Source organism: Paramisgurnus dabryanus, chromosome 2 (genome assembly GCF_030506205.2).
Source record: "Paramisgurnus dabryanus chromosome 2, PD_genome_1.1, whole genome shotgun sequence".
Taxonomy (NCBI): domain Eukaryota; kingdom Metazoa; phylum Chordata; class Actinopteri; order Cypriniformes; family Cobitidae; genus Paramisgurnus; species Paramisgurnus dabryanus.
In genome coordinates, this window is record NC_133338.1 from 3,125,252 (window position 1) to 3,149,965 (window position 24,714).

Here is a 24,714-nt window from a genome sequence, read left to right on the forward strand (position 1 = left end):
GCTGGACTGTGTCTATGTTTAAATGTAATATTTATGCACTTTATCTTATTTCAAGTCTGATCCATTTTGTGTGTGACTACATAATAAGATGCTTCTTAAATCTAAGGAATACATTTATCAATCAATAAATATAAACATTTAATATAATATTTTTTATTGAAGCTGTATATAAACACACACCAAACACACATCATACAGATCAACTCCATATGTAAGAAGAAATATGGGAGGAGCTATGACATCACAGGTGAATGTGAACCAGAGCTTTCAGTGAAAATGAAACTAAACTGACGATCAACAAACTGCAAGCTTTTAAACTCTTTATCTCTTCAAGAAAGAAGATATTTAAGACTTTTAAAGCTGTTCATGAACACATCTGATACTCATTCACAGGTAACATGATGAAAATATATGAGAAATTTCTCTGAACAAGTTTCTAATGTTAGTGTTCTGGTTCTGTAGGGGTTATGTCTAACTAGAACGCATTAGACTTACACATGAGTTAAACTAGTTGAACTGTTTTAATCTAGAGTTAAATGATAATATTATTATCAAAGTGAAGTAAATCAAAGTTTAGTGTGTGCTTTTATTGAGTCACACGGCTTAAAGTGAACCAGGAAGTACTGGAGAACTGAAGACAGAATGAAAAGCTTTCAAATGTGATTGTGATTGTTTTCTAAAAAAGTTAAAAGAGAAGACAAACAATGGCAGAATCTTCACCAACATCACCAAAACCAAGACGGACCAGAAGAGAGAGTATGGAGTTACATCCATGTAAGCAAACAACACCAAGCACATTATTTATTATATGAAATCTTATCATTAATTTAATACATACCATAAATAGTGTGTCAGTGATAAATGTTGATGATGATGTCTGTGTTTTTCAGCTTTGACTGAAGAACTTCAGTGTTGTATTTGTCTGGATGTGTTCAGTGATCCAGTCAGCACTCCATGTGGACACAACTTCTGCAGGATCTGTCTGAAACAGTGCTGGGACAACAGTCAGATCTACAGCTGTCCATACTGTAAAGAAACATTCAGTAAAAGACCAGAGCTCAAGATCAACACAACACTTAGAGAGCTCATGCTGATCTTTAAAGAAAAGTTCAGTCTGAGAAGATCTGAAGTCCTCTGTGACATCTGTGATGAAAGAAAACTGAAAGCCCTGAAGTCCTGCCTAACGTGTCAGACATCTTACTGTAAAACTCATCTGGACCTTCATGAGAAAATTAATTTAAAGAAACACAAACTGCTGGATGCTGTGGAGAATATAGAGGACTATATATGTGAGAAACATGAGAGACCTCTGGAGCTCTTCTGTAGAGATGATCAGACATGTGTTTGTGTGTTTTGTACTGATGGAGATCACAAGAATCACAACACTGTTCCTCTAGAGGAGGAGAGTAAAGAGAAGAAGGTACGAGATCATTACAACATTAATACATGCTTTATTTATCTGTTATACATATTCAAACAACATGATCTTTTGTCAGAAGATGATCAAATGTGTCTGTCTATAGACTCAACTGATGAAGACACAGACAGACATTCAGCAGATGATCCAGAAGAGAATCAAGAAGATTCAAGACATCAAACACTCAGCAGAACTCAGAAAAGTGAGTTAAAGATGTGAAATATTTGATGGATGATAATGTTTTGATTTGTCTTATAAATAAAGGTGATGAATTGTAATGAAAAACTGATTTCTCAGAGAAGCAGAGAGCAGGAGAAAGCAGCGAGTGTTGAGGTCTTCAGTGATCTGATCAGATCCATTGAGAGATGTCAGACTGAGCTGCTGGAGATGATGGAGGAGGAACAGAAAGCAGCAGAGAAACAGGATGAAGATCTCATTAAAGATCTGGAGCAGGAGATCACTGAGCTGAAGTGTAGAGACAGAGAGCTGGAGAAGATCACACACAGTGAAGATCATCTTCATCTCATACAGGTCAATCTCTATCTCTTTCTATCTCTCTCTCTCTCTCTCTCTCTCTCTCTCTCTCTCTCTCTCTCTCTCTCTCTCTCTCTCTCTCTCTTTGAGTGGATGCTGCCCACATAGCAATTTTGTTCCAGCCCAGCTCCGGACCACACAACCAGTTTTCCTTGGCCCACATACAGCTAAGAATGACGGCTCTACAATGGCCCAGTTCTGGATTACAGACATTACAATGGCCCAGACCTGGGACAGAACAGGCCCTACAAACAAGCCTACGATGGCCCTTTAGTTGCATGGGCAGCCCTCACTTAACTCCCAGGAAGTCCTCATGCAGCAAAATCCCCAGAGTTAAATAAACACTGCTGGATGTATTGTTCCAATCTTACAGAGTGTTAAACAGTAACACTGAAGCAGAATTAAAAGCTTTGTTATGCTCTCTCATCATCTCTGTTTGAAACCTAAAATTGCATTTTACATCTTACTTGTAGAGTCATTTTCTTACTTTAGGTTTAGATGTTGGTTCATTTTCTTACTTTAGGTTTAGATGTTGGTGCACAGATTAAGACAACTCCATTAAATCCATTTTAAGAGGATTTTTTAAAATATCCACATACAGTGGGAAACATAAGTATTTGACACATCTGCGTTTTTATCAGTAAGGGAATTTCTAAGTGGGCTGTTGACACAAAATTTCCACCAGATGTAGCCATTAAGCCAAATATTGAATTCATACAAAGAAATCAAAACATTTAAGTATACAAGTTGAGTCATAATAAGTAAAGTTAAATGACACAGGGAATAAGTATTGAACACACTTTATTTAATACTTTGTAGAAAAGCCTTTGTTGGTGATTACAGCTTCTAGACGCCTCTTGTATGGAGAAACCAGTCTTCTGCATTGCTCAGGAGTGATTCTGGCCCATTCTTCCACACAAATGGTCTTTAAATCTTGAAGGTTCCTTGTGCCTCTTTTATGAACTTTGATCTTCAGTTCTCTCCATAGATTCTCTATAGGATTTAGGTCAGGTGATTGACTGGGCCATTTAAGCAACTTGATTTTCTTTCTTTGAAACCACTTTTTCATTTTCAGCTTTCTGGTAGATGGCAGCAGATGTTTATCCAGAATTTCCCGGTACATTTCTCTATTCATCCTGCCTTCAATAATATGAAGTCTGCCAGTACCCCTTGCTAAAAAGCAGCCCCAAACCCTGATGCTTCCACTCCCAAACTTAACTGTTGGTATGGTGTTCTTGGGGTGGTGGGCAGTGCCATTTCTTCTCCAAACATGGTGTGTAGAATGACTGCCAACAAGTTTAATTTTGCTTTCATCTGACCATACTATAATCTCCCAATAATCCACAGGCTTCTCCAAATGCTCTTTCGCAAACTTTAACCGAGCCTCAACAAGCTTTTTGTTCAGCAATGGAGTCTTGCGTGGTAAGCGTGCATGGATGGCATGGTGGTTCAGTGCATTGCTTATAGTTTTCTTTGAAACAACAGTAACTGCTGATGCAAGGTCTTCCCGAAGTTCTGCGCGAGTGATTCTTGGCTATCCTGATTATTCTTTAGACTCCTCGGACAGGGATCTTACGTGGAGCACCTAACTGTGGCCGGTTTATGGTTAAGTGATGCTCTTTCCATTTCCTGATAATGGCCCCCACAGTGCTCACAGGAATATTCAGCATTCTGGAAATGCGCCTATAACCATTCCCATCAAATGCTTTTCAACGATAAGATTACGAAGATCTTGAAAGAGTTCTTTGATTTTACCCATAATGAAGTCTTTCCTGTGTTCTTCCTGGGTAACGAGAAGCCTTTATAGCCCATCAATTAGGACTAAAGCAGCTGATATCATTTAGTACTGATGGGGACAGGGTTTTTCCTCTCAATACTGACAGATTTCAGGTGCTCTCCTGGCTTTCTATGCCATTTTGCACCTTGTTCTCTTCATGTGTTCAATACTCATTCCATGTGTCATTTCACTTTATTTATTATGACTCAACTTGTATACTTAAATGTTCTAATTTCTTTGTATGAATTCAATGTTTGGATTGATATCTACATCTGATTGAAATTTTTGTCAATAGCCCACTTAGAAATCCCCTTACTGATAAAAATGCTGATGTGTCAAATACTTATTTTCCCCGCTGTAGGTAGGTTGACTATAACAATGACGTGTTTGTCCTGTGGCAGCTACCGTAGCTTCTCTATGCGTTTTGAAAGTCAGGGGTGAGCTTTGGACTGAGCCGTTGCTTGCAATTCACAATCTCACCACTAGATGAATCTACAGTTCATTATATATATTATATTTATGCATTTGGCAGATGCTTTTATCCAAGGCGACTTTCAATGCATTACAAGGCATACATTTTACCAGCGTGTGTTCCCTGGGTTCAAACCCATGACGTTTTGTGCTGCTAACGCAATGCTGTACCACTAAGCTATACAGGAGCACCAATTTACTTGACTTTTAATTCCGCATGACAAAACTCTCACGTTTAAACATATGGAATGTTTGTCAGCATTTGTTGAATGTACTTTTGGTAACAGGGTTGAAATAACAAGTTTAGTTCATTCAAGAGTTTCAGGCCCTGTTTTGAACCCTATTTGTGGAAACAGTCAGCTACGTATGCCTTCTTTAACCGTGTGATTCAGCGATGTCACCCTTATTGCGATCAGTGTTTGTTTTAGTTGAACTTGACTCTTGACTCTTCCCTTATTTAGTTTTTTGACTGCTTTAACTTTGTGTTTTTAAGACATGTTGTTTACAGCAGGGGAAAGACAATAGAGCAATTTTATGATGGTGGTTAGCACTGTTAAGAAAGTCAAAACATCATCAACTAGAAAACGTATTTGTTAATTTAATGTTTGAACACTTATCAGAAGGATCTTTCTCTGACAATAATGTGATACTACAGTACAAGATCCAGCTCTCTCATAGCAGTTTGTTATTCTGAAGAATTTTGAAACACTGACACTTAAAATTAACCGGTGTGTTTTGTAGACACACAAACATCAAGAATCAGATGATGAATCACAATGATGCTGCAATGCATGCCGGGTATCAACAAATTACAAATCTCATCCAGGACACCCATCATGCACTGCAGCATGGATAAATAATGAACTTTTTACTATTTTCTTTGTCACCATGGTTGAGATTCATACTCTGATTCTTGATGTTTTTACATCCCAAGTATAAAGCAGTTAATTTTTGTTTCTAAAATTCATTAATGACAAACTGCTATAAAAGTGCTGGATCTCACATAAATGATTGACAGGTAAGAAACTTATGATTAGTAAATTAATTAGATGATGATCTTTACCATTAAATACCAACCACCACATAATTGCACTAATACCATAACAAATGTGTTTTACAGTATAAACACAAAGTTAACGCAACCAAGGAAAAGCTAGCACTCAAAAAGTCAAGGGTCAAGAGTCCAACTAAAACAAACACTAATCACAATAATGTCGACTTCAAATGAAACAAAATCTAGACCTAAGTTAAAAAAAATGACTCTACAAGTAAGATGTAAAATGCAATTTTAGGTTTCAGAAAGAGATGGTGAGAGAGAGGATAACAGAGCTTTTAATTCTGCTTCAGTGTTACTTTTTAACACTCTGTAATATTGGGACAATATATACATCCATCAGTGTTTATTTAACTCTGGGGATTTTGCTGCATGAGGACTTCCTGGGGGCTAAGTGAGGGCTGCCCATGCAAGGGCCATCATAGGCTTGTTTGTAGGGCCTGTTCTGGCCCAGGTCTGGGCCATTGTAATCCCGAACTGGGCCATTGTAGGGCCGTCATTCTTCGCTGTATGTGGGCCGAGGAAAACTGGTTGTGTGGGCCGGAACAAAATTGCTATGTGGGTGGGAGTGAATGAGAGACACATGTGGGAGAGCTCCGTTTGGTTATTTCTCGACTTGTTTTTTCTAGGGTTCTTTTAACGCCTGTTTTTGCTTTTTATTATTTCTTTTTTAACACTTTTTGTTATTAGGGAAAGTTTCACTCTTATATTGCGTGGTGTGAGGCAATATGACCCCTAAAGTACCCCCGCGGGGGAACGTCGCCTCTTATCCTCTGGAATGGATTCATGTGTATACCAGAGGCAAATAAGTCTATTGAGGATGTTCTTGCTGTAGGAGCTAAAGTTGGCCATGAGAATATTAGTTCGGCTTCAAGAATGAACAGTGCAGTAGTCGTTTTTTTTTTAAATTGAAAATCACATGAAAAACTTGATTGAAAGCGGAATATGGATTAATGAAACGTTTGTGCCTATTACACCGCTGTCGGCACAGAGACAGAAATTACCCTGTTGATTGCGATGTAAAATACACTGCAATGACCTGATAAGACAGACACTATTAATGAGCTAAGGCAAAACTCTTCTAAAAATATTGTGATGCAGAACAGGAAAATGAGACGCATGATGGCCAAAGTGAAGTTATGGATGATGTCAGAAATAACTGTAGACAGTTGTGAAGATGATGGCTGAATCCAAAATCGTATATTTACTGAGTAAGTACTGAATTTCACTGAGTACCTACTTAACGAGCACTAAGTCAGTACGTACATTTGCGTTAGTATGGACAGCATCCGCCATGTTGACGTTATCATGTGACCTATAACGTAGTAGACTTGTGAACCGACAGGAGGACGACATCACAATATCGCGAGAGTGACTCGAAATCAGAGTTCTCTGTATGATTTCTGGAATCGCTCTCACAGTACTTTAATGTCATCCACCTGTTGGTTCTTGCAGCGGTGCATGAGCTCCAACAAACCTAACAGCCATGAAATGGTATGCGTGTGTATGAGGGACAGGTGCACTAACACCTGATTGCATCAGTAACTTGACAACTCTACTACGGCCTCTGTCAGCATAACAGATATTATATTACACATAATTTTTTAGTGGACAAAAATAAGTAAAACAAGCAGACTGTAATTTAATATGTATTGTCAGATAACTATCACATATTTACTGTCATCTCAATACAGCTGTGACAATTCTAAAGCTTTATTTTCATGAATCAGCTGAGCACTTTGTGGTATATCCTGGCCGGTCTGTGCGTGAAGTCAGGGTGCTGAGGAACAGCCCTGTGTAACGTATCGAATCACCCGATTGGCTGGTCTCCGGTCGATTGCTTTGCTTTCCCGTGGCATCATGGGAAAGCTGGGATAGAAGTGTCCAACCGATGCTTCCAAATCTGGGCGAACTCAGTAGGGCATCCGGGGATTTCTCGCCTAATTATTTTATGAATACTAAGGATTCGGACATACTCTGTTCATATACTGTTTCCCCTTCTACATTTCTAAGTAGGCGGTTTCGTACGATACTTAAGAACACGTGCCTCTGAATCTCGCGAGAAATAGTCCAAAATCCGGGTAATTCTTGCCTACCCTTTTACGTATACTGAGGTTTCGGACATACTATTCGTTCGCCTACTGCTTTTTGCCTACTATAGGCATCGACGGATTCAGTCGATGATTTTTTGGTCCTAAATACTCAGTAAAATATAAATCTAAAGTGGTTTTATTAAATTACTTGTATGGTACAGCAGAGTTGGCAATCTGGTGTTCAAGAAAAACAAAGGAGATGCTGTCATGATGTTAAGAAGTTTCATTAAGAAAAGATTAATGATGAAATATGCTTATTATAGCCCCATTAATGATGTCAATTATTTTATCATGTGTGGGGAGATTTATTTATTTATTTTTAGTATTCATTATGAATATATTTATGTATATTTGATTTTTTTTTATCTTGAAGAAATATAGGTCTTTTGTGTTTTTACTGAATCACTGAAAGACCTAAAAGTCAAGTCTCTCTCTCTCTCTCTCTCTCTCTCTCTCTTCTCTTATAGATTGACTCATCATCCCTGTACGGAGCTCCAGACACGAAGAACTGTTCTGAGATCAGTAAGAAGATCAGTATGAGTGTGGAGACTCTGAGGAGAGCTCTGACTCAACTACAGGAGACTCTCAATGAGAAACTCACTCAAACTGGTAAATATTAGTTCATCAAGATCAGTGATAATTTTGATTATTTATTAAGTTTGTGAACTCTAAAACAGTAAACTGTTGATTCTTTAATAGAACACAAAATATTAATACATTTTTCTTCCCAACCATCTTTTTTTTATATTTTCCTCATTCTCTTATGCCCTCCAGAAATGTGCATAAAGTTTTAAAGAAATGACAAAAAAACCCCGACAAAACAGAACCTGTATGTAGGGGAGAGTGTGGGCAAAAGTACAATATTTTAGAATAAAACATAATTTTCAAAGATAATGTTTTAGACAGAGACATTGTTTTGTAGAAATGTAGAACGACTTCAGTATAATTTCACTTTGAACATAAGTTGCATGTTTTGCACACAAAATATGTTTGCAGTTACATATTAATTCAATTCAATTCAATTTTATTTATATAGCGCTTTTCACAATTTGTGATTGTTTCAAACAGCTTTAAAATAATAGAAGCAGTGGAAAGCATAGAAAAACGACAGATAGCACAACATAATACACGATAGCAAAAGCAGCTAAATTTGCTGCGGCTATGAATCAACATTATAAGCGTGCGTATTGCTAATGTAACGTAAAGAAGAGGGTGCTAAGTTAAGCCCAAGAAGGCTGCCTCCCCGGGTTGAAAAACCCCCTAGGAGAAAAAAAAACTTGTATGCGATATTTAACTGGTAGCCAGTGTAAAGATGCTAGAATTGGACTTATGTGGTCATACTTCTTAGATCGAGTAAGCACTCTTGCAGAAGCGTTTTGAACTAGCTGCAGCTTGTTTACCTGATTTGCATGGCATCCCCCAAGTAGCGAGTTACAATAGTCTATTCTAGAGGTCATAAAAGCATGGATAAGCTTCTCTGCGTCAGATGTAGACAGTATATGGCGTATTTTTGAGATATTTCTAAGATGGAAGAATGCTGTGCGGCAGACGTTGCCGATATGACTATCGAAGGATAAGTTGCTGTCGAACATCACACCTAAGTTCCTAACCGAGGAAGATGGCACCACAGTGCAGCCATCTATGTGCAACTTGTAATCTGACATATTATGTTTGTAGCGATTCGGTTCAATAATAAGCATCTCTGTCTTATTGGAGTTGAGCTTAAGAAAGTTATGTGCCATCCAGTCACTAACATCGCTAATGCAGTCTGTTAGCTTAGAAAACGTGTGGGTTTCGCTGGGATGTGAGGAGATGTAAAGCTGGGTATCATCCGCATAGCAGTGAAAACTTATGTTATGTTTCCTGATAATGTCTCCTAGAGGTAACATATATAATGAGAACAGGATAGGACCTAAAACTGATCCCTGCGGTACACCATATTTAACCAGGGAGTGATATGACTCTTCCTCATTTACATAAACAAAGTGATAGCGATTGGTTAGATACGACCTAAACCAGGCTAACGCCTGACCAATGATACCAACATAGTTTTCTAGTCTATTGAGTAAGATTGTGTGGTCTATTGTGTCAAAGGCTGCGCTAAGGTCTAGTAATATAAGGATTGAGATTTCACCACGATCGGATGTTAACAGGAGGTCATTTGTAACTCTAAGCAGCGCTGTCTCTGTGCTATGGTGGGGCCTGAATCCTGATTGGAACTTTTCATACGTACTATTATTTGTCAAGAATGTGCATAACTGGCTTGCCACTACTTTTTCTAATATTTTCGAAAGAAAAGGGAGATTTGAGATTGGTCTAAAGTTATTAAGCTCTCCCTGATCAAGCTGTGGTTTTTTAATCAGCGGTTTAATAACTGCTAGCTTGAAAGCTGTTGGAACGTATCCTATTTTTAGCGATGAGTTAAAGATATTTAGAACCGGGGTTGACACTACAGGGAATACTTCTTTAAGTAGTTTTGTGGGAACGGGGTCTAATATACAGGACGATGATTTGGATGATGTGACTAGTTTAGAGAGCTCATCTATTGTAGTAGGTTTAAATGAATCAAGATGTTCATATGGTAATCTAGTGTTTAGTGAACTAATGGGTAGAGTGATGGCTGCTTGGGTAGTTACGATGTTTTCCCTAATAGCCGTAATTTTGTTAGAAAAGAAGTTCATGAAATCGTTACTATTGTGTTGGAGTTTACTATTGGTTTCTGTTTGTTCTTTGTTTCTTGTCAGTTTTGCAACTGTGCTAAAGAGGAAACGAGGGTTGTTATGATTTTCTTTAATAAGCGTACTGAAATAGGTAGATCTGGCGGTTTTAATAGCCTGTCTGTAGTGTTGAACACTCTCTATCCATGCTACACGCCATACCTCTAACTTTGTGCTTCTATAATTTCTTTCCATTTTTCTAGCTGCCTTTTTAAGAGCTGCGGTGTGATGATCATACCATGGAGCTGATTTCTTTGATTTTCTTTTTTCGAATGGGAGCAACGGCATCCAGTGTGTTAGAACAGACATTGTTCAGGTTTTCTATTACAGTATCTAGATCGTCACAGTTATCTGCTACATGTTTCATTTGGGACAGGTCTGGAAGAGTGCTAATAAAGCTATCTTTAGTGGTGGAAATTATAGTTCTGGCTAGTCGGTAGCATGTTGTGGATTGAGTGATCCTATCTAGAAGTACAGTGTATGACACAAGGTAATGGTCAGAAACTGCATCACTCTGAGGTGATATTTCGATGTCATTAATATTGAGTCCAAGTGACAGAATTAAGTCTAATGTGTGCTTACGAGTATGCGTTGGCCCTGACACGTTTTGTTTAATACCGAGAGAATTTAGAACATCCATAAACGCACGTCCTAATGCATCTTTTGAGTTATCATATTAAAATCACCAACGATAAGAGCTTTATCTACAGTGACTACAAGCTCAGACAGGAAATTTGCTATTTCTTTAAGGAAATCTGCATGGTGGCCCGGAGGTCTATAGATTGTAGCTAAGACAAAAGAAAGCTGTTTGTTGTTACGATCAGTTATTTCCATATTTAATAACATTAGTTCAAATGAGTTAAATTTTAGTTCAGATTTCTGGTTAACTTTAAAAATGTTGTTGTATATTGTAGCTACACCACCCCCTCTCCCCTTTAATCGAGGTTCGTGTTTATAATAATAGTCTTGTGGGGTGGATTCATTTAAACTAATGTAGTCGTCTGCTTTAAGCCAGGTTTCTGTTAAACAGAGTGCATCTAAGTTCTGGTCATTAATTATTTCATTAACAATAGGTTCTTTATTGGTAAGCGATCTAATGTTAAGAAGGCCGAATTTTAACATTCGAGGTTCATCTTGTAATGTATTGTTTTCTAATTTTATGATGATCAAATTTGTACGTGATGTGGCAAGCGGTGCTCTGTATTTGCTTGTTCGGGGAACAGATACAGATACAGACTTTAACAAGGTCAAAGTCACGTATATCTGATAAAAAAACACAAAAAATATTGTACTGTTGTGTATCTTTTGTCCCAGCTGACGACGTCGAAAGTAACACAACAGTAAAATAAATTATTTTTGTGTTACACTTGTTTTTAGTAAATATATATGACTATGACCTCATTAATATGTAACTGCAAATATATTTTGTCATTTATCTTTGCAAAAAATAATGAAATTACATTTTCATTGTAAATTTTAGTTTCGTCAAATGTTTCAAAAGCAACCTGACAGTACAAACTTGAATTGTTGAGAATAAATTTTTTTCAACAGTAGTAACACTATGAAAATGAAATGAAATTAGCACAATATACATTTTCAACATAATGCGCCACATTAACAGCAGGACATAAGTAGTGTTGCTTTCGTCAACGAAAAGTATGACGAAATATCCTCGTCAACAAACCTTTATCACGTGACGAAAACTAGACGAGACGCAACGTAAATGCTGGTCATGAGACGAAAACTATAATAAAATGTATAATACAATATCGTTGACGAATAAAAACAAGACTAAAAGTGGTTTACTAAATAAAAACTATGCTAAAATGTGTCTTCATTTTCGTTGACCAAAACGAGACGAGACGAAATGTATATTCGTCTAGCCATCTCCTGGCACCCCGCCACCTCACTACAAATGATCATGTGTGTTCAATGGCGCTCTGCAAATCGATCCGCAAAAATACGTAAACGTACCGTGAGAGCGATTAGAAAGCATGCAGAGCAGTCTGTTCTCGCGATGCTTTGATATCATACGCAATCCGTTTGCGCAGTAACACACGACACGTAACGTTTGATGGCCAGCTGCGCCAGCGAATACACCGCCGCATCAAGTCTTCAAATGGAAACGAAAAGTCCAAAATGAAACCCGTGCATCGTTTTCAGGTGAGTTCACATCCGCAAACTCATCTGTGTGATTTAAATAATATAACAATGTACCAGTTTGCATCTTCAATCGTTTAAATCAGTGGTTCTTAACATTATTCCTGGAGGCCCACTGCCCTGCACATTTTGTATGTCTCTTTTATCTGACAGACTCAGTTCAGTTCATGGAGATCCCTTCTTTTGAATCAGGTGTGTTAAATAAGGGAGACATACAAAATGTGCAGGGCAGTGGGCCTCCAGGAATAACGTTAAGAACCACTGGTTTAAATGACATGTGCTGCCTTGTGTTTTGAAGCATGGTGTCACGGTCTTGTCAGACATCTGTGCTAGATGTAGGTCTGAGTGCATCTGACAGGACCGTGACAGTATTATGTTCTGTGTGGGGACATGTGGAATCACATTGTGTGTGTGGCTTCCACATGTTCCCGGTGTCTTGTTGCTGTCGTGATCTTGCCAGACCTTAGTATAGGTTCAGGTCTATGTTCTGAGGGCAAGGTCAGGGCAGCATTGTGTTTATGTGGGAATACGTGTGTTTTCACATCATATATGTGTGACACGTGTTCCCAGTGTCTTGTCACTTTTACCCTACTCCCTTATGTACTCGTGTCTTACGTGATTAATTATGTTCACCTGTTCCCCATTGATGTGCTGTCTTTATAATGCCCTCGCATCCTCTGTGTTGTGCGCGTGCGTTGTCAAATGTTGAATGTCAGAGTTTCCTCGTTTCCCGTGTGCTCTGTTTTCAAGTTCCTGATTTGTTCCTGTTTAGTTTGTGTCCCATCACAGTGTTGAGTTTATATTCTGTTTTACCCCCACGTGGGTGTTTCTGTTCTGTTTATTGAATATATAGTTTATTTTTGATACATCCTTGCGTTTGGGTTCTCTCTTAGTTTTCTTTATTCGGTGTTAAACACACCGTGACATAACGCACGCGCCTAACTGAACCCAGCGAGGATGTTTGCTGGCAGCCGCCTGGCCATTCGGGGAAGAGGTTCCCGTCCCGCATACGAGTCGGGTTACGAGTTTTATGACCCACTCGTATGCGGACCCGAAACCAACGCCAGGCGGACACATACCGGACCTGCTGGATCTCGCCTGACTCCATCCAGCCCGAGGGGCATTAGGACCGGGGCGATCAGGCTGGAGAGGTCGTCTTCCGTCTCCCCGACGCCGGAGATCATTTCTGCGTCCGGTTCCCAGCTTGCACTCCCTGCCTCTGGACGGAGGAAGAAGAGGAGGAAGAGGGCTTTGGAACCGGCACAGCTGGAGGGTCACCCGCCGGTGCAGCCGGAGACTCGTCACACGCCGGTGCAGCCGGAGACTCGTCACACGCCGGTGCAGCCGGGGACTCGTCACCCGCCGGTGCAGCCGGAGACACGTCACCCGCCGGTGCATCCGGAGACACGTCACCCGCCGGTGCAGCCGGAGACACGTCACCCGCCGGTGCAGCCGGAGACACGTCACCCGCCGGTGCAGCCGGAGACACGTCACCCGCCGGTGCAGCCGGAGACACGTCACCCGCCGGTGCAGCCGGGGACACGTCACCCGCCGGTGCAGCCGGGGACACGTCACCCGCCGGTGCAGCCGGAGACACGTCACCCGCCGGTGCAGCCGGAGACACGTCACCCGCCGGTGCAGCCGGAGACACGTCACCCGCCGGTGCAGCCGGGGACACGTCACCCGCCGGTGCAGCCGGGGACACGTCACCCGCCGGTGCAGCCGGGGACACGTCACCCGCCGGTGCAGCCGGGGACACGTCACCCGCCGGTGCAGCCGGGGACACGTCACCCGCCGGTGCAGCCGGAGACACGTCAGCCGCCGGTGCAGCCGGAGACACGTCAGCCGCCTGCGCAGCCGCAGGCGCAACCCGGACCACGTCACCCCTCTGCGTTTAAGCAGAGGTTTGGGACTCATTCTTTTCCTCACCATGGACTTTTTGTTTCCCCTGTTATTGCCCCACCACCCCTTCATGATGTTTTATTTTTGTTAAATCACCCCAATCCGTTTGTGACTTATGTTTGTCTACCATTGTTGTTTATTGTTATGTTGTCGTGGGTGTTGTCTATTGTACAGTCTCTCGTTCCTCGTGTTTGATGTGTTTTTTGTCTTCATGGCGTCTGGTATCCGCCTTTAAAGAGGGGGGTACTGTCACGGTCTTGTCAGACATCTGTGCTAGATGTAGGTCTGAGTGCATCTGACAGGACTGTGACAGTATTATGTTCTGTGTGGGGACATGTGGAATCACATTGTGTGCGTGGCTTCCACATGTTCCCGGTGTCTTGTTGCTGTCGTGATCTTGCCAGACCTTAGTATAGGTTCAGGTCTATGTTCTGAGGGCAAGGTCAGGGCAGCATTGTGTTTATGTGGGAATACGTGTGTTTTCACATCATATATGTGTGACACGTGTTCCCAGTGTCTTGTCACTTTTACCCTACTCCCTTATGTACTCGTGTCTTACGTGATTAATTATGTTCACCTGTTCCCCATTGATGTGCTGTCTTTATAATGCCCTCGCGTCCTCTGTGTTGTGCGCGTGCGTTGTCAAATGTTGAATGTCAGAGTTTCCTCGTTTCCCGTGTGCTCTGTTTTCAAGTTCCTGATTTGTTCCTGTTTAGTTTGTGTCCCATCACAGTGTTGAGTTTATATTCTGTTTTACCCCCACGTGGGTGTTTCTGTTCTGTTTATTAAATATATAGTTTATTTTTGATACATCCTTGCGTTTGGGTTCTCTCTTAGTTTTCTTTATTCGGTGTTAAACACACCGTGACACATGGTAAATATATATATGCTAAAGACGTTGTTTTATAACTTATATGCTAACAAAAAGGGTCTGTTTCCTTATTTATTATTTGAATTAACTAAACTTGCTTAACTGAATGCTTGAGTGTTAAATCAATCAAACTGCTGTATTATTAAGAACATAACCATACATACAAACGTTTGCTTTTGTTAATAGACATCTGATGTTTCTTAAAGCTGGCTTTTAATTTGCTTACAAGAAAGATATTTAGTAATTCTCCAAAATTGCTTGGATTTATACTGACACACAAAATTAGCTTTGTCACATTGTAGTGCCATTAGCTACACAAATACAGATATACTATATTGCATATTTGTATAATTTTAGTTTGTGTTTGCTGTCAAAATACAATTATAAATGATAACAATAGCATTTTAATAAAGTGCTATAGCATTTTAATAAAGTGCTATTCTCACACATATCCTACTATAGTTGTGATTTTGTTGTTGTTTTTGAACTAAAGGTGGCACCACCGTAAAAGTCAGCTTATGGTACCCATCTGACCAGCAGTGGCCCTGTGTGTGTGTTTCTGCTTAGACTACTCTGTTTTGATTAGACTTTAATGTAGACTCTTTACCTAGTCAAGTCACTCACTCAGAGGTTAAATAAAATTAAGTAAAATATATATCTTCAAATCAAGTAAATTCCAAGCAGAGCATCTTCCATGTCTGAAATGGATGTATTCTTATATCTATAAGGTATAATATAACAAGATAACTTTTTTTAATAGGTTTTGTCATGACTGCTGGGTGATCGATGGCTGTGTGATCTGTGTGTGTGTGTGTTGTTTACCTGTGGTGCCGGTTCCTCGTGTATTCACTAACTCCGCCCCCTTGTTTCGGTAATTGTTCACCGGTGGTGTCTCGTTTACCTTTTCCTTTATATTGCACGTAGTCCTGTCCTTCGTTGCGCGCTCATTGTTTTATCACAGTCCTGCTGCCCTGCCTTGTCTTGTCAGTCGCTCTCTGTCTTCTCCTCTGTTACCCCAGGTTTGGTTTCGGCGTTCGGGGACTCGTCTTCACCCGGACCGCTCGCTTGTGGAGTACTGGATTTATTGACTTTGTTTGTCTCTCGCTACAGCTGGTTCGCTTCGTTTCAAGGCGGTATACCAGCTGTCTCCCTTTCTCTCCGGTTTGCATCATCACCCGTGAGTGGAGTACACCTAATTACCATTGTGGATTATATTGACTCTAACGACTGTTGTTTCTCGGAACCGCTGGTTCGCTTCGTTTTTAGGCGGTGACCAGTGGTTTCCGGGTGGCTCTACTACATCAGGATTTCACAGTGGATTACCCGTCTGAGAACTTGGATTTTCCATCTTCCATCTCCGCCTGTCATCCACCTTCAGGGCGGCGTGTATCATCCCTCTGTTGCGTGTGGTGACTGTGCTGGCGTTCTCGACGGAGTGCGTGGGTGGCTCTCTCTCTCCCTTCGGATCTGTACTGGACTATTGTGTAGCACCGACTCACTCTCTCCTACTGTGGGAGTGCTTCATCCCCACAGTAGTGATTTCACCAGAGTGAGTCAACGGGTGTGTGCCGTGTGTGGATCCACCAGTGACTTTGCTCTCCAGTTCTCTATATATACCTTTTCTAAATAAATTGTTAACTTGCACTTGACTCCTGAGTTCCTTTCCTGACAGATGAGCGCGCCACGCATGGAGTCAGCAAGTTTAGAAACTCTGGAGGTGCAGACCGCCCTTCACCAGCAGGGGGCGGCCATCGACCAACATTCGTCGTTATTGTCTGCTGCTGCCAGAGATTTCAGCATCCTGTCTGAGCAACTGAAAGAGCTCAGCAATCGTTTGGACAAAGTGACTCCTCACCATGAAGCCCCAACCTCATCTGGAGGAGCCGCTTCATTTGAACGGGAGCCACACACGGCAACACCCCCCACCTACAATGGCGATCCCAACACCTGCAGATCCTTTTTACAGCAGTGCTCTCTCGTCTTTGCGCTCCAACCCCGTCGATTTTCTTCATCCACTTCCAAGGTGGCCTATGTCCTGACGTTACTCACTGGAAGGGCGAGAGACTGGGGTATGGCCGCCTGGGGGGCTAAAGCTCCTTTTACATTTTCGTTCGAGGCTCTGGAGGAAGAGATGTTAAAGTTGTTTGACCGCTCACTCAAGGGAGACATGGCAGCGGCTGAGTTGGTGAGATTACGGCAACGTAATGACTCTGTTACTGATTTTGCTATACGATTTAAGACGCTCGCTATTTGCTGCAACTGGAACGACGCGGCATTAAGAGCGCAATTCCTCGAGGGTCTTACACCGGCCATTCAAGACGAGATTGCACTGAGGGAGCCACCCACGTCCCTGGAAGCTGTCATCGATCTGGCTCTGAGGGATGTTGTGTTATCTTGGAAGTCTTCGTGTTATGTTTCTTGTCTCGGTCCTGCTCCTTCTCTTGTCTCTTGTTCTGTCTCGCAGGTTCCAGCTATCGATATCTCAGGAGTCCCGGCGGAGTACTCGGATCTGTATCAGGTTTTCAGTAAGTCCCGGGCTACTTCTCTGCCTCCTCATCGGTCGTATGATTGCGAGATCAAACTACTTCCCAACACTTCTCCGCCTAAGGGTCGTATATTTTCCCTAGCTAAACCAGAAAGAGAGGCTATGGATAAATACATTAATGACGCTCTTAAAGCCGGTCTCATTCGCCGCTCCTCGTCTCCAGCTGGTGCTGGATTTTTCTTTGTAAAGAAGAAAGACGGGTCTCTTCGTCCGTGCATTGATTATCGAGGGCTGAATGACATTACTGTTAAGAATAAGTACCCCTTGCCATTAATGTCATCAGCATTCAAATTATTACAGGGAGCGCGCGTATTTACCAAGTTAGATCTGCGCAACGCTTATCACTTGGTACGTATTAGAGAGGGCGATGAGTGGAAGACAGCCTTTAACACACCCTCAGGACACTGGGAATATTCCGTTCTGCCGTTCGGTCTTTGTAACGCTCCAGCTGTCTTCCAGACCATGGTCAATGAAGTGCTGGGTGACATTATTAACAGATTTGTCTTTGTGTATCTCGATGACATTCTCATCTTTTCTCCCTCCATGCAGATACACACTCAGCACGTTCGCATGGTTTTACAACGGCTTTTAGAGAATCAGCTATTCGTTAAGGCGGAGAAGTGCGAGTTCCACAGGAAGTCGGTTTCGTTTCTGGGTTTTGTTATTGCCGAGGGGGAAATTCGTCCCGATCCCGCTAAGGTTAAGACGGTTGCCGATTGGCCAGTACCCGACACTCGGAAGGAGCTTCAGCGATTTCTGGGGTTCGCCAATTTTTATCGGCGTTTCATCAGAAATTTTGGTCAGATCGCTAGGCCTCTTACTGCTCTCACTTCACCTAATGTATGTTTCCGTTGGAATAGAGAGGCTCAGGAGGCCTTAGATGTGTTAAAATCCCGGTTCATCTCTGCGCCTGTCCTCTCTATTCCCGATCCGGCTAAACAATTTATAGTGGAAGTGGATGCATCTGATGTCGGGGTAGGCGCCGTCTTATCACAGCGATCGTCTATTGATGGGAAAGTACATCCGTGTGCTTTTTTCTCTCACCGGTTAAACCCAGCAGAACGTAATTACGACATAGGGAATCGGGAGCTGTTGGCGGTTAGACTCGCTTTGGGTGAATGGCGTCACTGGTTGGAGGGAACCTCGGAGCCCTTTCTGGTCTGGACGGATCATAAGAATCTTGAATATATCCGTTCGGCCAGAAGACTAACATCTAGGCAGGCTCGTTGGGCACTCTTCTTTGATCGTTTCAACTTCACCCTCTCGTACCGGCCTGGCTCGAAAAATACCAAACCTGATGCTCTCTCCCGTCTGTTCGAAAAGTCCGATTCGGAGAGGACGGAGACCATTCTCCCGGAGGGGAGGGTGGTCGGCGCCCTCGTATGGGGAATCGAACAGCGGGTGAGAGAGGCCGGCCGGGAGGGGGAAGTTCCGGAGGGGTGCCCAGCGGGTCGCCTATGGGTTCCTGAGCGGTTACGTTCCGATGTCATCCGGTGGGGTCACGAGTCCAAATTTGTCGGCCATCCAGGTATTCGGAGAACGTTGGCTGCCGTCCGTCAGCGTTTTTGGTGGCCTTCTATGTCCACTGACGTCAGACAGTTTGTACTAGCCTGTTCGGTTTGTGCTCGTAATAAAGCATCTAATTTACCACCCGCTGGTCTGCTTAAATCTTTGCCCGTGCCCTCCCGCCCCTGGTCTCATTTAGCCCTTGATTTTGTCACTGGCTTACCGGCATCTAATGGTAACACTGTTGTTCTAACTGTGGTGGATCGTTTTTCGAAGGCGGTTCATTTCATTCCCCTGCCCAAGCTACCTTCTGCAAAAGAGATGGCTCAGGTTTTGATTAATCACGTCTTTCGGTTACATGGTATTCCGACTGACGTAGTGTCAGATAGGGGTCCTCAGTTCATCTCTCGTTTTTGGCAGGAGTTTTGTAGACAAATTGGCGCCACGGCCAGTCTGTCTTCTGGTTATCACCCGCAGACCAATGGGCAATGCGAACGGGCTAATCAGGATCTCGGTAGAACGCTCCGCTGTCTGTCGTCACAATATCCGAATTCCTGGTGCGATCAGCTCCCTTGGGTTGAGTATTCTCATAATTCTCTTCCCGTTACGTCTACCAACTTATCCCCGTTTGAACTTTCCATCGGTTATCAACCCCCACGTTTCCATCACAGGAGCCCGAGGCAGCGGTTCCGTCTGCGTTAGCTTTCGTACGCAGGTGCAGACGCACCTGGAGGAGAGCTAAGACCCTGTTATTATCTAATTCCAGACGAACCAAAGCTGCAGCTGATCGTCATCGGCGACCTCCACCCCGTTACGTTTGTGGTCAAAAGGTATGGCTTTCTACCAAGGATCTGTCTCTCCGTGAGCCTTCTCGTAAGCTGGCTCCGAGATTCATTGGGCCATACAGTATTTCTAAGGTCATTAATCCGGTGACGATAAAGCTTAAGTTACCCCTTTCTCTTGGTCGGGTTCACCCTGTTTTTCATGTATCCAAGGTTAAACCTGTGATGTTTGCTCGCTATAACCCCCCTGTCTCTGCCCCTAATCCCCCCGCCCCTCGTCTAGTGGATGGTGCCCCTGTCTACACTGTTAAGAGGTTACTAGACTCCCGCCGCAGGGGCAGAGGATTTCAGTATTTAGTGGATTGGGAAGGATACGGTCCTGATGAGAGGAGCTGGGTTCCGGGTCGGGATTTGCTGGATCCTGGGCTGATCGAGGACCTCCGTCGGCAACAGGGTGAGTCTCCCGGCCGTCTGGTGCCGGTCGTGGAGGGGGGGCTACTGTCATGACTGCTGGGTGATCGATGGCTGTGTGATATGTGTGTGTGTGTGTTGTTTACCTGTGATGCCGGTTCCTCGTGTATTCACTAACTCCGCCCCCTTGTTTCGGTAATTGTTCACCGGTGGTGTCTCATTTACCTTTTCCTTTATATTGCACGTAGTCCTGTCCTTCGGTGCGCGCTCATTGTTTTATCACAGTCCTGCTGCCCTGCCTTGTCTTGTCAGTCGCTCTCTGTCTTCTCCTCTGTTACCCCAGGTTTGGTTTCGGCATTCGGGGACTCGTCTTCACCCGGGCTGCTCGCTTGAGGAGTACTGGATTTATTGACTTTGTTTGTCTCTCGCTACAGCTGGTTCGCTTCGTTTCAAGGCGGTATACCAGCTGTCTCCCTTTCTCTCCGGTTTGCATCATCACCCGTGAGTGGAGTACACCTAATTACCATTGTGGATTATATTGACTCTAACGACTGTTGTTTCTCGGAACCGCTGGTTCGCTTCGTTTTTAGGCGGTGACCAGTGGTTTCCGGGTGGCTCTACTACATCAGGATTTCACAGTGGATTACCCGTCTGAGAACTTGGATTTTCCATCTTCCATCTCCGCCTGTCATCCACCTTCAGGGCGGCGTGTATCATCCCTCTGTTGCGTGTGGTGACTGTGCTGGCGTTCTCGACGGAGTGCGTGGGTGGCTCTCTCTCCCTTCGGATCTGTACTGGACTATTGTGTAGCACCGACTCACTCTCTCCTACTGTGGGAGTGCTTCATCCCCAAAGTAGTGATTTCACCAGAGTGAGTCAACGGGTGTGTGCCGTGTGTGGATCCACCAGTGACTTTGCTCTCCAGTTCTCTATATATACCTTTTCTAAATAAATTGTTAACTTGCACTTGACTCCTGAGTTCCTTTCCTGACAGGTTTGGCTAAAAGAAAATTTTGGTTTTGTCTATACTACTGCTAGGTACTTATACTATATTGACTGGGTTAAATAGAATTGCATTACTAAAAAGAGACAAAAATACACCTTTCATTGACTAAAACTAGACTAAAAATGTCACCAGTTTTCGTCGACTAAAACTAGACAAAAATAGTCAAGGATAATTCTGACTAAAATAAGACTAAAATGCCCAGACTTTTAGTCGACTAAAACTTGACTAGACTAAAAAGAGTATGAACTGACTAAAAATAATAAAAACTAAAATGTCAGCTTGACACAAAGACTAGACTAAAACTAAAATTAAAACAGGCCGCCAAAAACAACACTAGACATAAGTAACAAGTGTTACTTTTATCCTGACAGAGAACCCCTGACATTTACTTTAATTCTGATGAGAAGTCAAACTTCAGGATGTGTTACAGCACTAAATAATCTGTAGATTGATCAGACATGAAACCAGAAACACAATTATAAAAAAATGACAGCTTCAGTAATATTTACTTTTCATGATCGATAAAAAGCTTTCCAAACCTAACTGTGGTTGTCATGGTTCTGCCTTCATGTCATAGCTTTTCCTTCTTGTGGCAGGATATGACAGTCCCACATGTTTTGTGTGGTAGCACATGGTTTTTGTTTGTGCTGTGTGCTTCCCTGTCTCGTCTCCTGACCCCGCTCTCTTGTCTGCTTGTTAATTATTCTGTTATTGTTTCATTTATGTCACCTGCACCCTCATCATTTACTGTTTTGTCAGTGGTTTTGCCCCCTCGCGGTCCTTTATGTTACTGTGAATAAAGTTTTGTGTGAAAATGTCTGCCTCTGGGTTCTCCTCATTGTAAATCATGACAGCAGTAAAAGATGACAAAATCACAATATATTTAACAGCCCTATCAAGTGTTACCTGCTGAATGTGCTGTCATAGCTTGAAATGCAAAATTAATCAGAGCACTGAGAAAATCGCTTTGTTACTTTCAACCCCGCTCTCCTCCACAGTATGACCACTTTTAAGAATTTAAGTAAACAAACTAGACAAAAAAGTGTGTTTTAAACACCATCTTATACAAGACTATATATGCTGATCATAACTCACATATCATCTGCTATAGAGATATAGTTACTGATTCTTGTTATCTGTCAGTGTTTTTAAGTTTCTTCTGTAAACTCTTGCTGATGTTTTATTGTGATTTGTGTTGACAGTGTTGATGAAGATGCAGCAGTATGCAGGTACAATGTGTGATCTACACTCTTCTCTCACATTCACTAACAATAATACTTTACATACACAAACTCATCTCTACTATTATAAACACATCAACATCTTTATATTGTCATTCATATTCTCTCATCTCTCTCTCAGTGGATGTGACTCTGGATCCTGATACAGCAAATCCAAAACTCATCCTGTCTGAAGATAGAAAACAAGTGAAACATGGAGACATTAGACATGAACACCCAGATAATCCAGAGAGATTTGATTATTATCCCTGTGTCCTGGGAAAAGAGGGATTCTCCTCAGGGAGATTTTATTTTGAGGTTCAGGTGAATGACAAAACTGAATGGACTTTAGGAGTGGCCAGAGAATCTATTAACAGAAAGGGAGAGATCACACTGAAGCCTCAGAATGGATTCTGGGCTGTGTGGCTGTTGAATGAGATTCATTATTTGGCCTGTGTTGATCCTCTTGTCTCTCTGTGTCTGAAAGTGAAACCACAGAAGGTCGGGGTGTTTGTGGATTATGAGGAGGGTTTGGTTTGTTTTTATGATGTAGAGTCCAGGTCTCATATCTACTCTTATACTGCTCAAACTTTCACTGAAAAACTCTTTCCTTACTTTTGCCCATGGCTGAATAATAAAGGTAAAAATTCAGCTCCTTTGATCATCTCACCTGTTCATTACAACAAATGAATTTACATCCAGAATATAAAATTATAAATTGAAGCTGAGAACTACTGTATAAATAAGAAAATAAAGATGAATTTCCTGTTTTTCTAATGATAATGTACAGTAAACTCTAAACAGTTATCCTTCAATATTTGTTTTTAAATACAAATTATTAAATTCTAAACTATTAAGTCTAAAATAGTGTTTTATAATTCTCCATAAATGAGTTTTAACACAAGTTTTCCTCTGCTCTTACTTTCGTGTTAGTTTGTTGGATAGTTTGAAAATAAATCTCAAGATTTTATTTAAATTAATTAATTTCAACAACTGACTCATTGATATTGTTTCAGCTTAAATCATAACATTATTCTTATATAGATTTCACTCTTTATATCATAAACACACAAATCTGATACATTGACTGATCATCTATTCTTCAGTTTTGACTTTATAGTTCAGTTTATAGTTGACTAAGTAGGGGATAATGTAGAGGCAGCCGGTAGTTATCAAGAAATAAGCCCTGATCAGGACCCGACGCTGAAGTGGCTAATTTCCCGATAACTACCGGCTGCCTCTACATTATCCCGCTTATTACACGGCTACTTGCCACATATGAAAAAAAACTGGACATGAATATGAATTTTAAACATTTTATTGGCATATTTGTTTTAAATTAACATTTTTATCCTTCCGTGAAACTTTTCACGGATGAATAAAATGACTGTAATACCTTATTAAGATCCTCTGCTTAATACTTGTCTGTCTCCATTTTTTCTCTTTTAGCCAGTCTTTGAGAAGTTTTAATGCCCATTCTGTATTTTTTTTTTGTGTGTTGGTTTCGTAGCTGTCATGCTCTATTTTGTCAAGTTCAGTCTCAGTAAGCTGTCTGTGTCTTGTCGTTGTTCGTTCTGCTATCCACTGTTTAAATGTTTTGTTTTTTCCGTACATGTTAAAATTTATGTCAAAATGTTCCATTCTTAATTGTGGTTGTCCAGTGTTTGTCACAAGATGGCGCCAAACAGTAATCTTTGTTGGCGCGGAGCGATTTTTATCGTACAAGTAGTACCGGCTATGCGTTATTACTTTGGAGCGGTTATTATTTGAAAAAAAAAAACCTGCAAATGTCTCAACTGACCAATCAGAATCAAGCATTCCAGAGAGCCGTGTAATAATGACAAATAATCAATGTTTATAATCAAATGTGAATTTATAATCCATGTATCTGATCCTTTAAAAATAAACATGCAGACTCATAACATACCGTAGTTTGTGTAAAATGGAGATGATTAAGTATAATAACTCATGCTAACACATCAGACATTTTCTTTCTGGGATATTATCTCAATAATAGGTAGGGGTGTGACGAGACACTTAATCCACGAGACGAGGCGAGACACGAGATTGGGTTCATGAGAACGAGACGAGACAATATTTTTACACTTTTTAAGAAACCCTCGATGATAAAATAAATGAATAAGAAACTGAAATCATGTTACTTTTAAATGTTTTAACTAATCAAGGACTGGCCCTAACAATTCTTTTACTAACTGATAATGAAGTAATTTGTTATTTTTGGGTAATA

General features: G+C 41.6%; 1 protein-coding gene across 1 annotated transcript; it reads left to right on the forward strand.

The window, feature by feature from the left end:
* The first annotated feature begins 272 nt into the window (after positions 1-272).
* Positions 273-23,277, forward strand: LOC135783451 (E3 ubiquitin-protein ligase TRIM39-like). Its single transcript, XM_065294178.2, has 8 exons — positions 273-393; positions 686-774; positions 891-1,420; positions 1,524-1,619; positions 1,715-1,948; positions 7,814-7,955; positions 22,449-22,475; positions 22,609-23,277. Exons 2-8 carry the CDS (start codon positions 705-707, stop codon positions 23,154-23,156), a joined length of 1,647 nt encoding a protein of 548 aa, XP_065150250.1. The 5' UTR covers positions 273-393; positions 686-704; the 3' UTR covers positions 23,157-23,277.
* Positions 23,278-24,714: the final 1,437 nt, after the last annotated feature.

What these genes read in the sequence shown, in the direction of transcription:
- LOC135783451 (XM_065294178.2), top strand. Translation starts at nt 705, where the DNA reads ATGGCAGAATCTTCACCAACATCACCAAAACCAAGACGGACCAGAAGA. An exon ending in ACTCAGCAGAACTCAGAAAA is followed by an intron (nt 1,620 to 1,714) that starts GTGAGTTAAAGA and finishes CTGATTTCTCAG; the next exon opens with AGAAGCAGAGAGCAGGAGAA. An exon ending in ATCATCTTCATCTCATACAG is followed by an intron (nt 1,949 to 7,813) that starts GTCAATCTCTAT and finishes CTTCTCTTATAG; the next exon opens with ATTGACTCATCATCCCTGTA.